At 34.9% G+C, this 15190-nt stretch overlaps 2 protein-coding genes across 5 annotated transcripts in view; both read left to right on the top strand.

Annotated features, from left to right (window-relative positions):
• The window catches only part of LOC121726197 (Fc receptor-like protein 5), a 113146-nt gene extending 112101 nt beyond the window's left edge, over nt 1-1045 (top strand). For 3 of the 4 annotated variants that reach the window (XM_042113431.1, XM_042113434.1, XM_042113432.1), the window contains 2 exons: nt 156-335; nt 746-1045. In XM_042113431.1, the coding sequence (XP_041969365.1) occupies nt 156-335; nt 746-921 (356 nt within the window). In that variant the 3' untranslated portion in view covers nt 922-1045. Of the gene's footprint in view, nt 1-155; nt 346-745 lie in introns of all 4 variants that reach the window. The other variant, XM_042113435.1, reaches the window with a different exon arrangement.
• A 5520-nt stretch (nt 1046-6565) lies between these two features.
• LOC121726526 (hypoxia-inducible factor 1-alpha-like) overlaps nt 6566-15190 on the top strand; it is an 85644-nt gene continuing 77019 nt past the window's right edge. The window contains exon 1 of the mRNA XM_042113923.1: nt 6566-6817. Coding sequence (XP_041969857.1) covers nt 6786-6817 — 32 coding nt within the window. The 5' untranslated portion in view covers nt 6566-6785. The remainder of the gene's footprint in view (nt 6818-15190) is intronic.

The raw sequence follows: 15190 nt of genomic DNA, 5'->3' as shown, positions 1-15190 counted from the left end.
AAAATTGTTTAACGCGGCATGCACTAGATATATGAGCTTTGATATTCGCCTCACAATCGCATTTTGCCTTGCCAGTAGGATAAAGGCTTAAAATTAGTCAAATAATTGGTGCTGTTTGCCACTCTTCCGTTTAAAATCCCATTGTTTTATTTCAGTCCTAACCGAAAAAGACTTCGGCATATCAATAGGCGCAGTGATACTAGTCGCAGTCTTTATTCTCTCAACCTGGCTGGCTGTGCGACTGGCGAGGCGGACACGTGCGAAGCCCCCGGCTCCCGTCATACAGCTGGTGCATCTAGACGACGCTTCCAGAGAATACCTCGACACATTAGGAGGTACGACTAGGTACAAACTTGAATTGTAATACAATTCACTAATAAACTGTTTCTTATTAGTTATTACTTAATACCTACTTTTTCATAATACGTCTTAATACATTCCTTCGGTTGTTGGCAAATTGTTATCTTCCTCACTCTTCTATTGATGGCAAATGGTTATTGTCTTAAGTATACCTGAGATGATACAAAACTGAAACCTTGAAAAACAAGTACCTAGGCTCTAGGGGAAACTGCACCATCGTTGGCAGTGATTGACACCTAAGATTTTTGTTTTGATGAATGACAAAATTAATAGGATAATAATTATTATTTTTTGTAGTTAAGAACTCTTTAAGTGCCGATAATAATTGGGTGTTTTATCTTAAGTAGTTTTGAAATGTTTAAATTCTTGAAATCCAAATTCACAGAACAAAAGGTACGAGCATCGAATAGTCTCCGGTCGTGCAGTAGCGGCTACTCAGATGGGTCCATGGAGTCCGTCCCCACCATAGACAGAAGAAGGAAGTCCCGTAACAACCTGTGGACTTTCGAACCTCCTCCGCCAGACGTCACCTTGACTCTATCCAGGGAAAGTGCTGTGTAAAGTGTATTTATTTAGGAAAGGACCTATTTATTTATGAGACTGTACATAATGTTTGGAAGTGATTAAAATCTCTAACAAGTGTCAAATTATTTGAATATGTATCTAATTACTACATAGGAAAACAAAAATTAAAAATATCACATTGATGTTATACATTAAAAACTTGTATAAATAAATAAAAGAATAATAATTATACTTACATACGATGTGTTTGTTTTTGTACAGTACCATGTATAGTACCAAGATAGTACTGTTACTAGGTACATTGATATCCTTTGCGGAACTGGGCTAAGGCCTAAGACAAACTACATGAAGCTCGTCGAAGGATAATATGAGTATCAGGGGCAGTTCGCAACGAAACGAAAGATTTTAAACATCGCTAATTCGCTATTCTGCATGTGTGCTTCGGCCTTCGATCAACGATTGGCTACTTTAAAAAATATTATTAACTGATCAAATGACACAAAAGTCTAAAAGGCCGTATACACGATCGGTTCCAACCACCAACACAGGTCACCTTGGTTGGGTCAACAAAGTTGAATCTCTATCTACACGTAGGTAAATCAACTCGTCTGTCTTGGCTAGGCTGTGGAAAAGTGAACAATGGGACCACTATCTAAACCTCAAAAGACCGCAATAGCGCTGGCTTGTATAGCTATATATTGTGATGACAAAAAACGTAGAAAAAGACGGTTGTAGATGAAACGGTGGTTAAAAGAAAGGAAAACGTTGAGCCATTTTTAAACATTTTAAAAATATTGGACTCTGATGATTTTCTCAATTATTTTAGAATGGACGAAAATACTTTCAACGAATTATTAGAAACTAGCGACCCGCCCCGGCGTCGCACAGGTATAAAATATATAGCCACTGAAAAAATGATTAATGATCCTTTACGTGGTCTACTTCTTATCTGTGCCAAATAAAATAAAAATTGCTCCAGTAGTTCGCGAGATAAGCCCTTTCAAATAATTTCCCTCGTTTTTTCTACATTCTCCTATTAGTCTTAGCGTGATAAAGTATAGCCTATAGCCTTTCTCAATAAATGGAATATCTAACACTGAAAGAATTTTTTAAATCGGATCAGTAGTTCCTGAGATTAGCGCGATCAAGTTAGCCCTTTCAAATAACTTTCCCCGTTTTTTCCACGTTTTCCTCTGTTTCTTCGCTCCTATTAGTCTTAGCGTGATAAAATATAGCCTATAGCCTTCATCGATAAATGGGCTTCAGTGTTATATTATACTGAAAGAATTATCAAAATCCGTTGCGCAGTTTTAAAGATTAAAGGGAACAAAGGGACATGAGGGATAAAAGCGACTTTGTTTTAAAATATGTATAGGTATAGATGGTGCGACCCTTAATTACAAAACAAGACCTGTGTCTTGTTTTGTAATTAAGGGTTCATTAATGACTGTTGATGCGAAAAGCTGTGTCTGTGGAAGAACGTTTCATAGCAATGTTAAGATTTTTGGCTACTGGCGCTACACACCACATGCAACGCATCCGACGATCAATGCGCGACTGAGCGCCAATAAGCGTCTACACCTTTGCGTTTCAACTCAATGTTCTCTATTTGACATTGGTCGTGAGGGATGCGCTCACTGCCAAGGTAATTGAAGGTTATTTGGTTGGTCAACCAAAAACAAGCGTCTACACGGTTGATTTTTGTTCCAACCCTACCAAGGTGACCTCTGTTGGTGGTTGGAACCGATCGTGTATACGGCCTTTAAGCGATAAGTTGAAAATGGCGAAATAATTATACTGGCTGTCAAGAAAGTGAAGAAATTAAAAAGTGGCAACATCGTAGTGTCATCCTTTTTTTGTTAGATTGATTTGAAAGGGATGACACTACGTGGTTGCCACTTTTTAATTTCTTCGCTTTCTTGGCAGACTATAGAGATAAGACTTAAAAATACGTGCGATAGCTCATAGCTCACATTAACAAATTTTAAAATTGTGTTAACTGGGCTTTTAATGTGTAATATTGGTAGGATGTTAACCATTAGATATTCGTTATCGTGTACAAGTGTGGGAAAGTGATGCAATATGCAAAAACGTGCAATTTGTGTTCCCTCCAAAACTCCATCGACCGACTTGACTTCCTGACTGTACCGTATTGACTTTTACTTAAACTTTGACTAGACTTTTAGACCTGACAATATAGAAAAACGATGCTGAAAATTGTATTAAAAAATATTGTTTTTCCGCCATAATATTCTCTACCGAAGTGCCATACTAGCCGAAGTGCCATAATAAGAAAACAAAATGTCAAAATGCAGTCCTACAACCCATAGACTTACGGCCGTTCCCAATATTTGATCTATCTCTGGTTTTGCCTTACTAGAGATAGGAATAGCTCACATAAAGCAAACATGGGCTTCAAAGTTTGAGCAAACTTTGCACAAATAGGAAAATGACAGCAATTAATTTGCACAAATAGGCAAATGTCAGTGCCACACTTGGCGAATTTGCGTATTTGATCACATGTCTGGCGCCCGCCTTAGACATTAGAGACATATATGTATTTTAAGTCAATTGTGAGCTATTTCTATCTCTAGTAGGGCAAAACCAGAGATAGATCAAATATTGGGAACGGCCGTAAATATATTATACTGTCGTATAGACCACCTGACAACCCGAAAATGCGTGACCATTTTCGATCTGTCAATGCGTGTGCTAGTGATGTAAGTATATTTTACTATCGATAGTATAGTATTTTGCTATCGATAGTATAGTCCGTTCGAGTTATTTTACCTGAGTTTCTATAAGAAATAAATAATATGCAACTTTGACAGATTTGTATTTCAAATTAGGTATCATAAATTTTAATTGGCAAAAAAAGGTGACGATTGAAAAGTAGATACACATTTTCTTTTGGAATGAATTTTCAATCGTCGGATATGTTGTGACATGAGGTTCTTATAGGGGTAAATAATATACACATAACACATTATAAAGTTACTTATTACTCAGGTAAAATCTATCTGGTAAATCAGCCCTTACATTGAAAGTAAATGTTGAAAGTAAACAACACACATAGTATATTATATTTTATTCTTAAATTAAATACATATAATAAAATATCATATTATTTTTTATTACATATTGTTTTTAACCGACTTCCAAACAGGAGGAGTCTAGACGTTCGGCTGTGGATATATTTTTTATGTATGTTCAACGATTACTCCGCCGTTTATGAACCGATTTTCAAATTGTTGTACATTGTATTGTTCTGAGTAGGTATCATGTTCACAAAAGTGGTGGTCTGGTGATGGAAACCATGAGAAATCGAGGTGACTCCTTGATATTCAAATGGGAACATATTATGGTCCCAGAAAACGTTCAAAATCTTTCGATTAATAAATTTAAAAAAGTAGTCAAAGAACGTTTTGTGCCAAAGCCAAAATGATTTCATAAACGATGGCACATCTTGGGAGTAGAATGCTGAATGACTGCTTGCAAGGCTACTTCTACATGACTTACAATTATTATGTATCTATGTTTACATTGTATAATTTTTAGTTACAGCATTGTAAATTTTATTTTAAAAGATTTTTTTTTTCTCACTTTTTTTGGTGAAAAGTGGGCCCCGTGCGAGTTTCTTACGCCAGTTCTTCTCGTCGGCTTAGTTCCCGAGCCGGTGGTAGGCACCATGCATTCTGAAAATTTATTTTATTTTAGATTTGTTCAGAAATAAAGCAATTTTGATTTTGATTTTTCAAAACACCAACTGTAAGTATAGAAAACCTTAAGGACAGCTAAAAAGAGTAAAATTATTATTTTTAAACAAAAAATTAAAACCGACTTCCAAGGTGATATGACAATTGTAATATTTTACTTAAATGAACTAAAAAGTATTAAATAATTCTTATACTGTACTCAGTATTAATTCTGTTCTCAATCTTCATTATTTTGCAATCGGTACCAGCTAACCTAATCGCCAGTTCTCTGACAGAATAGGTATAGTTGCAACTTATATACTTAGGACTGGTACCGACTTCAAAATACTTTTTAGTTCATTTAAGTATAATCTTAAATAAACTAAAAAGCAATAATTGCTTATAATTGCTTATTTTTAATAATTGCTTCAGTAACAAGTGCAACAGTAGGTCAAACTTATTGGTACAAATAAAGTTGGGATAGCTCCTTTAACCAAAATAGTATTTATTCTACCTTTTCTTTAAAAATTTTCAATGAAATGTTTGCTACATATTGTTGAATTTTTCTTGGGATTCCAACCAACACGCCCAATTAATTTCAGCCATTTTCCTCATAATAGAGGATCTTGAGGGAATCTGTAAAACAAATGATTATGATATATGAATATAAAGATTCCTCTAGTTTTAGAGTCACTCTATATTATAGTAGATATATTATATTAGCTATTATATAAGCTATATTATACTATACTATATTATATTAGTTAAAATAAGATAATATGTCCTTTTTAGTCCGGCCGCACATTTTCCGAATTTCTGATCACAAAAATTCGGACGCCCCGCCCCGCTCATACAAATTCTTTTAGTATGATGGGTCTACAACAAAATGTATGAACAGAGTGCGTTCCGCCGGGCGTCCGAATTTTTCTGATCAGAAATTTCGGACAATGTGCGGCCGGGCTTAAGGTGATAAATATAAAGGTAAATTATTTTTATTTTAGTTTTATGTTATTGTAAAATATCGATAAGCATAACGATAAATTTGATTCAAGCATTAGCGTACCTATATGTAAAAAAATTTTATGAAAAATGTTTCTTCAAAATTTGTGCAATATAAGAACAATAGTACCTTTAGTTACGCAAAATATGAAAGTAAAAGGGAGGATTCACAATATTTTATTTGAAATAAAGAACTAAAGACAGAATATAACAAAAATAAACACATCGTAGCAATTAGGACATGAAGATTAATTACTTACCTGTGAAATGTATATTTTTCAGGATTATTCTTATGATTTACACTGCAAACACTTACAGCACAAGTCACTACTTTTAAATATAAAAATAACAAACAAATTGAACAATATATTGGAAATACCGAAAGGGCATAAAAACGACTGATGACTTTTGACGACCTGTCAAATAAAAGTGGTTATAATTTTCATTAGACTGCCTCTCTCTTTTCATCTTGTTATAATTCCATAAAGGATTTTCTTCTCTCTCGCACTCTTTGTTGGTCTTTAGCATTATAGGTTTATGCTGCAACCATAAACTTATAATATATTGATGCCTGCAACCATCCTGCAACCACATTCACGGTCCTTTGCGGCGGACTGTAAGCTCAGGAGCTTGCACACTTTGTGCAGGACTCATGTCGCGTCCTGCTCGGTGTCGGTGTTGCAACTTGCAGGCTGCTGTGCAGGCCTGCAACACCATTCACTATACTGCTAAGCCGGTGGTCTGCACGGCAATCCTGCCGTGAATGGGCCCATTTAGAACCTGCAAAAAATATTGCCAGGTTAAAAAATAATTAAATCGTTGACCATAGAGTAAGGTCTAGGTCATAAGAGTAAGGCTGATATACTCTGTGAACATTTCTCTATACTCATTGCTCTGTTGTCTATGGTCAATGGTCATTTATGACAAGCAATCATTTTATTTCAAGTTGTGTTTTCCAACGTAGTATCCCTAAGTAGTCTGTGGTTTTCTAAAATCTACCGTGCAAGTTCACGACAACAAAGTGTATTTTGTTTGTGTAGTGCATGATAAAATGACCAAAATTGCGATACCCAAGACATAGTGAATAGTGGACAGAAAAATTAAAGAAAAAGCATTAATTACAAGCGATGTGATACTATCCTTAGCAGTGTCCTAAGATTGTGTCTATCGTGAAGTTTCATAATAGTGTCAAGTTAAAATATCGACATGGCTTCGAAACCTGCCAACCAAAAACGAAGGTAAAATTATTCATTTTTATGTACATTGGAGTCTTTTGTTACTAACTCGCCTTTGGGAAAAACAATAGCTTTAATTGCCTGTTGATTTCTCTTTGATGTTTGTGGTACTTTCTCCATCGAAGTCACATGGTACAAATTATTAGAATCTTCGATTTCGACATACTTAACAAGATCCCACCCAAAACATTTGTAAATTGTTGCCAAGACTACCACATAATGTTTACCCTTTGAAAAAGATATATGAGATCTTATGTAGAGCCAAGCTTCTGTGTCTACACGGCCCAAATCTACTCACCCGAACTTAAACAAATTCTACAGCTAACATTGATTTGACATAAGTCGACCGAATGACGTAGGTCTGTCAACTGCCTAGGAATCAATTTCCTCGATGGTACAAGATGGGATAGTACGGTAGTTATAACTTTTAGCTAACACCAACTATAATAATACACAAGGAACACTTACAACATTAACACTGCCAAATGACAATAATTGAATTTCTGTTGTGTCAGCGATTCACACAATGGAGCTGATAATTTAGCCAAATGTATGATGTTACATTACTGTATAATGCCACCTTAATTCTCTAAAATTGAGAATTCAAATTATCTAGCACATAATACTTTCTTTGTAACTAACCAAGTGTGCACTTTTCATTGTGGCACTGTTACAGAATACCATGAAAACCATTTAAAGAGCTGAGCCAAACACTGGATTCAGCAGTTAACTACCAGGCCACTTATGTACAATGTACATATTATAATTCAGTTACTCTTAGGACAAATGCAATAAAAATGTTATTAGGAATAAATATGTACTTACATATATTATAGGAACAAAAGTGTATCTTAAATACTAAAAAAACAAAATTGAACTTATGTAGGTACCTAAGAATGCATCTTCTCATATCAAAATCTAGGGTAACTTGTTAAATACAATATGAGTTTGGCTATTAAATAATCATACTTCCATGGGCTACTCAAAATTTTCTGAGTAGACAATATAATTTAAAAAGAATTGTACTATTATGCCATATGAAATAGCATTTTACTTTTTAGAACTTGACAACTCTGTTGTGTAAGAATGAATGAATAAATGTGTGCAGTGTACAAGCATTCAAAAGTAATTTTTGAACTACCTATTATTAAAGAATCTGCTGCCAGTCTAGTCTAAGATAACATTTTAAACTTTCGCGTTGCATTATAATTAAACTTTTTAATCGGGACTTAACGCGACTTATTAAAGTCGAGAAAAAGTATGTACTCGTAGTAGCATTACTACTTAAATAAGTCGCGTTAAGTCAGTCTAGTCTAAGTCTTACCTGGGGAGTGAGCCAAGATCTTTTCGTTCAAAATGTATGGAATTGACATAAGACAAGTCAAACGTCAATGTCATATTAACGAACATTTGATCGGCGATTCTATAATGAAGCAAAAACGAAAAGATCTTTGCTCACCCCCCTGAATGGTTTATGTAATTCTATTAGAACCAGCATAATAATTGTCTTGTTACACAATACTTATAGCTAATTTAAACTACACACACTGGCACAATTAGCGGAACATTGGTAAAAAGGGCCAAAACTTGAACTCAAGTGGGCCGGGCTGTCTGAAAGCCTTTTTTATAGCTTCTAAGCTCATTCAAGAAATAAAATATTGAACAAAACTGGCAAGTTGACAGGTTTTTATAGCAATTATGCCCTAATAAGTGTTTTTCGATTATTGACGTTGTAAGTGTTCCTGATAAGAATGGCGTTTTAGCGGGGTGCAAGGTATGCTCAGCTCATTTGATTGTTTGGTTTTTGGAAGAACACATTGCTTAGATACAAAATTAGTGATTTCCCAGCATCTGCGACAGCTAGAGCTGTAACCACGATAGAGAAAGGTCACACCTACCGTTCGGTCAGTCAGGCCTTAGGTGTGTCGGCTTCCGTGGTTCATCGTAACTTTCAACGCTTCAGAGAGACTGGATCTTACGTTCGGAGACGAGAACAAGGCAGATATCGGGTGACAATGGTTCAGGATGACCATTTTGTAAGGAAACAAAACTTAAGAAATCGACCTCAAACTGCTATGCAGACACGAAACCTGTCGGAACAGGTCCAAGATGAACGTGTAAGTGATTGTACAGTAAGAAGAAGACTCAAAGAACTTAAATTAAACTCAAAAGTGCCAGCAAGGGCACCAAAACTTGAGACAGGACACCGAAGAGCCAGGCTAAGATTTGCGCGTGAACATCAAAATTAGACAACTGAGTGAAATCTTGTGCTGTACAGTGATGGGAGCAAATTCTGTGTACATTGTATTGACAGGCGATAAAGAATGTGGATAAATTATAAGGAAAGCTACAGGCCATCAAACTTACCGGAAACAGTGGCCTATGATGCAGGCTTCGTAATGGTTTGGAGTTGCATATGATTTGGAGCCCGCATGGAGTTGATGATTATAGATGATGGTACTTTGACAGTACAGAGCTATAGCACCGACATCCTGGAACTGCATGGTGTGCCTTTTACACAGTTTTAAGTAGTAATTTCAATTTTATGTGCGTCCATAGAGTAAGAAAATCGGGCATTATTACCTAAACGATGCTGGCGTAGCCCAGGTGGAGAGGCCAGCGTGGTCTACGGATGTGGATCCGATTGAAGACGTGTGGCACATCAATGGGTGAACGGTACGAGTTAAAACTCCAGCTCCAAAATGTGTCCAGGAGCTCGAGTTGGCGCTACTGGAGGAGTAGGAGAATATCCCACAGGAAATGATTGACAATTAAAATGCCAGCATGGAATGGCGTATCCAGGCCCTCTTGAGATCCATAGAAGGCATTACACCAGCATTACACGCTTTTAACATGGCATTTCTTTAATAAAAATGGAGAATTTATCTTAAAAACTTACTACTGAAATTTCAAAGATTTTCTTAATTTTTTTATTTTTGCTGATTTTTTTCTATTTTTCACGTTTTTATGCCTTAAATTTATATAAAAATTATTTTTTAATAATCAATTAGTAAATAAATATATAAATATATAAAAATCAGTGAACAATTTAAAAAAATTGAAAATTTTGTTATGTTCCTCTAATTTTGCCGGTGTGTTTATGAACCAACTGTACACAGAATTATCCAACATAAAAAGAGCATCAAATCATTATTTTGCGTCATACATGTGATAAGGATATGTATTTAGGTGACATCAGTATTTTTTTTAGAACTTAAAACTTTTAGATAGTGCACCAATCAGTTCCAGTTTAATAAATTAACAATAGCATGTTTATTATGTACCTCTATAATCTAGATATAATACAATATCTAGATTATAGAGGTATATACAGTGTGTAACAAAAATAAGTGATAATACTTTAGGGTGTGTACATGTTCCTTGTAGAGAGTTCACTGTGAAAGTAGCAGTGCTGAAAAACCAAAATTTTTTTTCACTTTTGTATGGGAAAACTCGTGACGCTCGGGCCCTTGCACATACAAAAGTGAAAAAAAATGTTCGTCTTTCAGCGCTGCTACTTTCACAATGAACTCTCTACAAGGAACACGTACACACCCTAAAGTTTTTGTTACACCCTGTATAATATATAATCTAGATTATAGAGGTATATACAGTGTGTAACAAAAATAAGTGATAATACTTTAGGGTGTGTACATGTTCCTTGTAGAGAGTTCACTGTGAAAGTAGCAGTGCTGAAAAACCAAAATTTTTTTTCACTTTTGTATGGGAAAACTCGTGACGCTCGGGCCCTTGAACATACAAAAGTGAAAAAAAATGTTCGTCTTTCAGCGCTGCTACTTTCACAATGAACTCTCTACAAGGAACACGTACACACCCTAAAGTTTTTGTTACACCCTGTATAATATATAATCTAGATTTCCTTCATGACACATCTGTCTGGCATGGCAGGGCCAGGGCTAAAATTATAGTGTTAAAACATAGAATAAATTAAATAACACTTCTTCTTCTTTTATTATGGCCGACTCAGTGAGTTGCCAATGTCATAGTTGTTCAAAAAAGACTTTGCTCTAAAGTAGTCCTCTACTATAGAGCAAAGTCTTTTCAAACAACTGCTGGGAGGGTGCTATTTTTGTAGTCACTTGAGCATCATGGAGACCTAGTAAGTTTTGTACATTAGGTAAAGCTGATAAAAAAGTAATAAGAGCGTTTTTTTATTTTAGCAGCGGGTTCAGAAACTGCAGCCATTTTAAAGTTTTGAAAAAGAAAATATATTCAGAAAATTGCTTATTAGGTAAAATTAGGTAAACTAGAGATCGCCCAATGGTCGAAATTCTACCTTAGTTTCAACGACATTAGAACTACTACCTATATTTTGTAAAAAATAATATTGACTCTTGTCTCTGGGACTTAGCTGCGGGGCTAAAATGTTCGCTTTGAAGAATCACGATATGAATCATTATATGATTCATTTTTCTAAAGTCGCAAAATGTAACTCTGCTTGAAATTCATTTCTGTATTTTTGTACTTATTTGACATTTGTCACTTTGACAGTTTTGACAATACATTTGCTGAATTGATTGAGAGAAATTGCTAAATGTGACCATTTTAGCCCCGCTGATCTCAGACTGGCCGAGTAAGCATTGTCTAATAGTATCTTAGATTCAATAAAAAAAACTATAATCCATTTACAATTTGTCAACAGACTTCAACCATAAATAAAAGAGTATAATTCGTATGTATAGGCTTGTCACTCAAAAATCTGTCATTTCTCATGTGTGTGTGTTGTAGTGTGTGTAATGTTTTATTTGTTAAAAATGTGTGATAAAAGCATAATTTCAAAATAATATTAGCTTGATGCACTCCTTCACCATATAAACTATAAAGTCTGTGCAAAATTTCATACACCTATGTTTCCCCATTTTTCGTAAAAAGGGTTACAAAGTTTTTCGTTCGCGTATTAATATTATGATTATATAAATATATTTATGATTTAGCTTAGAGCAAAATAAAATAACTGCTTAGTTAAGAAAATATGAACCTTTATTTTTTACGAGCTTTTGCCCGCTCGCGTCAAGAAATATTATTATATACAAACTTTCATCCCCTATTTTAACTCATTGGGGTTGAAATTTATCAAAATCCTTTCTTAGCGGATGCCTACGTCATAACATCTACCTGCATGCAAAATTTTAGCCCGATCCGTCCAGTGGTTTGATAGAGCACCATTCTTTTTTGAGACACCTTTGAGTTTTATAAATAAAGATATTTTAAAATGTCGCTACAGGCTTGAGGCTTACCTAACCTTTGAATCGTCAGTGCTTTATATGGAAGCTTCTTTGGGGTATCCTAAACATCCCCTATCTTAATCTGACAGATCCGACGACATTTCAATATTAAAAAAAAAAAATAACTACCCACCACCTGAGAAATCCGATTTCTATACACTAGATACATGTAGGAAGCCTATGCAAGCTTAATCTGACACGCTCGAAATCCCCTCGTCCCCTCCCCAACTATATTTAAAAGATGTGAAGGTCTGGTGAAGTAACAAGGGTACAATTACAAAATTGTATATTTACAGGAGTTGATTCACCTAAAATAAAACAGACACAATTGTTATTAAAGACGTCACAATCTAATGTTGTTATCACGAATATAAACACACAAAATTTCAATAAAAGGGGTATTTACATAAGATAAAACCGATTTAAAATTTATAGGGCGAAGAATGGAATTGGGAAGACAGTCATACAAGGACGATTGGTTTCTAGAACAAGAAAAGAAGATGTGATCTAAGGTACCCTCATCTAGACCACACTCACTAAATTACACTTCCTTAAGAGTCCGTATACGAAATTTTGCCGATTTCGCTGATTAACAGACGTGATTTAACAGTTAAAATACAGTATTTCTATAAGTTTTAATGCACAACATGTAAGATCATTTCAATTATAATCTAATGTTGGAGCTAGTTTTTTTTTTTTAAGTATTTTTAAATAATCCAACTCAAACCCGTGACAGTTTTGTGATTTTTGCTGTAAAAGGTTTAGAAATAATAAATAAAAAAATAGGGTTCCGTAAGATATTTGGGATTTTCGGACGCAAGGTGTAAAAAATCAACCAGAAATGTTACATTTTTTCGCGTACGCTGCCTAAACTATAAAAGATAGAACCATAAAATGTTCTAAGTAATTGTAGATCTTTTAAATATCTACAAAAAATCGGCGACACACTATACCTATCTATGTGCGGGTGTGCTCGCCCGGAGAGTCCACGTAAATATTAATTATTATTACCTCGATCATGGGAATCGCAGACAAATTATTTAAAATCAAACTAATAAATCGATTTTAATCATTTTTTTCAGTGACTTAGGCCATAATTTATTTTATACCCGTGCGAAGCCGGGGCGGGTCGCTAGTTAGTAGGGTTGTTGAGGAAGTGATTATGAGGAAGAGGAGGAGGAAGAGGAATTGTCACGCGCAAATTTAGAGGATGCGGATGAGGAAGAGGATATTTTTTGAGGAAGAGGATGCGGATGAGGAAGCGGATGAGGAATGGGATGATAGGAAATTATAAATACTAGCGGACCCAAACCAAAAGCCTTTGTCCAGTCTGTACATAACTAGGTACATACCTATATTACACAAAAAATAATTAAAAGGGCATTTTCCAGTGGACCAAACTACGAATCTAAACCATTCTCAAAACACACACATTAAAGAATCATCATTATCGGTCCAGCAGTTAAGGAGGAGCTCAGTGACATACACAACACACGCACACAAAAATAATCGGCCAAGTGCGAGTCGGACTCGCGCACGAAGGATTCCGTACAGAAAAAATAGGCCATAGATTGTGTTTTTTGTATGGGATTTATTTTATTTTAATATTATTAATCATTAAAGTACACATACAATTAAGGACTTTGTGAAAATTTCAAGTGCGTGCCTCTTGCGATTATTGATTACGAGCGAAAAAAGACCAAAAAAATCAAGTTTATTGTATGTAACCCCCCTTAAATATTAATTTAATTTTGTTTTAGTATTTGTTGTTATAGCGGCAACAAAAATACACAATCTGTGAAAATTTCAGAAGGCTAGCTATAGCCGTTCTTGAGATACAGCCTGGAGACAGACAGCCAGACGGACAGACATCGAAGTCTCAGTAACGTTCGGGCCACACTAACGAGAAACGCCGTTAATTATCGCGTTAATTCTAAAACATGTTATAGCATTATCGCCTTTACATGCCACTAATTAAAGGCGATAATGCTATAACATGTTTTAGAATTAACGCGATAATTAACGGAGTTTCTCGTTAGTGTGGCCCGAACATAATAGTACTTGTACTATTATCTATTCTGTGGTAATAGGGTCCCATTTTTACGCTTTGGGTACGGAACCCCAAAAAAGATGAGTGAATGATACAATGGGGTGCCATGATTGGATACGCGCCGCGCATGTGCAGTGAAATTCCTCATAAATTCCTCTTAAATTTTGAGGAAGCGGAAGAGGATTTTTTTATTTTTATTTATGAGGATGCGGTAACGGTTGAGGAACCCAAAATATTGCGGAACTTCCTCATTATGAGAAAGCGGAAGAGGAATCCTCAGCAACCCTACTAGTTAGTTATAAAATGATTTTAATGAACAAATATACAATAAATGTAGTACAGTTTAATACATAAAATATAACAATTATATCAAATATTTCGTGGATCATTCATAAAATCATAAATAAATGTAGAAAAAAAACCGGTCATGTTCGTTTTTATGTTTTTCAGAATGGCAATACAGTTTCAATTATGAATCTGCTAATGAATTAAATTGCCATTGACGTAGGACGTTATTTTACAAAATTAGATGAATCACCGACGATATTGCTCGTAATATCGTCGCTGAATTGATTGAGAGGAATTGCTAAAAGTTACCATTTTAGCCCCGCTGTTGAGAAAGTCGTCTATATAATGTTGGAATTACTTTTTACCACTTTAATATGAAATAGTTGAGTAATAAAATATGTAACTCGGCAAAATTTTAGAGAAAATGGGCAAAGAATTGCTGTTAATTTCGGCAACTTAGAGCTGTAATTCATAAAAAGAAAACGACAGAAACAATCTATAGATAAAATTCTATCCAATTCGAGAAAAAAGAAAAAAAGAAAAGCAAATTGTGCCAAAAACACGATTCAAAACAACCTAAATCTCACATTAGCCTTGCGGCGAGTTATATAATGTGAGATTTAGGTTGTTTTGAATCGTGTTTTTGGCACAATTTGTTTTTTTTTTCTTTTTTCTCGAATTGGATAGAATTTTATCTAAGTATATAGATTATTTCTGTCGTTTTCTTCAAAATTTCGGCAAAATTTCGTATACGGACTCTTAAGCAGTAAAAATAATGAAAAATGATTTAAC

Source organism: Aricia agestis, chromosome 4, assembly GCF_905147365.1.
Source record: "Aricia agestis chromosome 4, ilAriAges1.1, whole genome shotgun sequence".
Lineage (NCBI taxonomy): Eukaryota > Metazoa > Arthropoda > Insecta > Lepidoptera > Lycaenidae > Aricia > Aricia agestis.
Note: the sequence above shows the minus strand (reverse complement) of the source record. Positions and strands in the feature narration are given on the sequence as shown.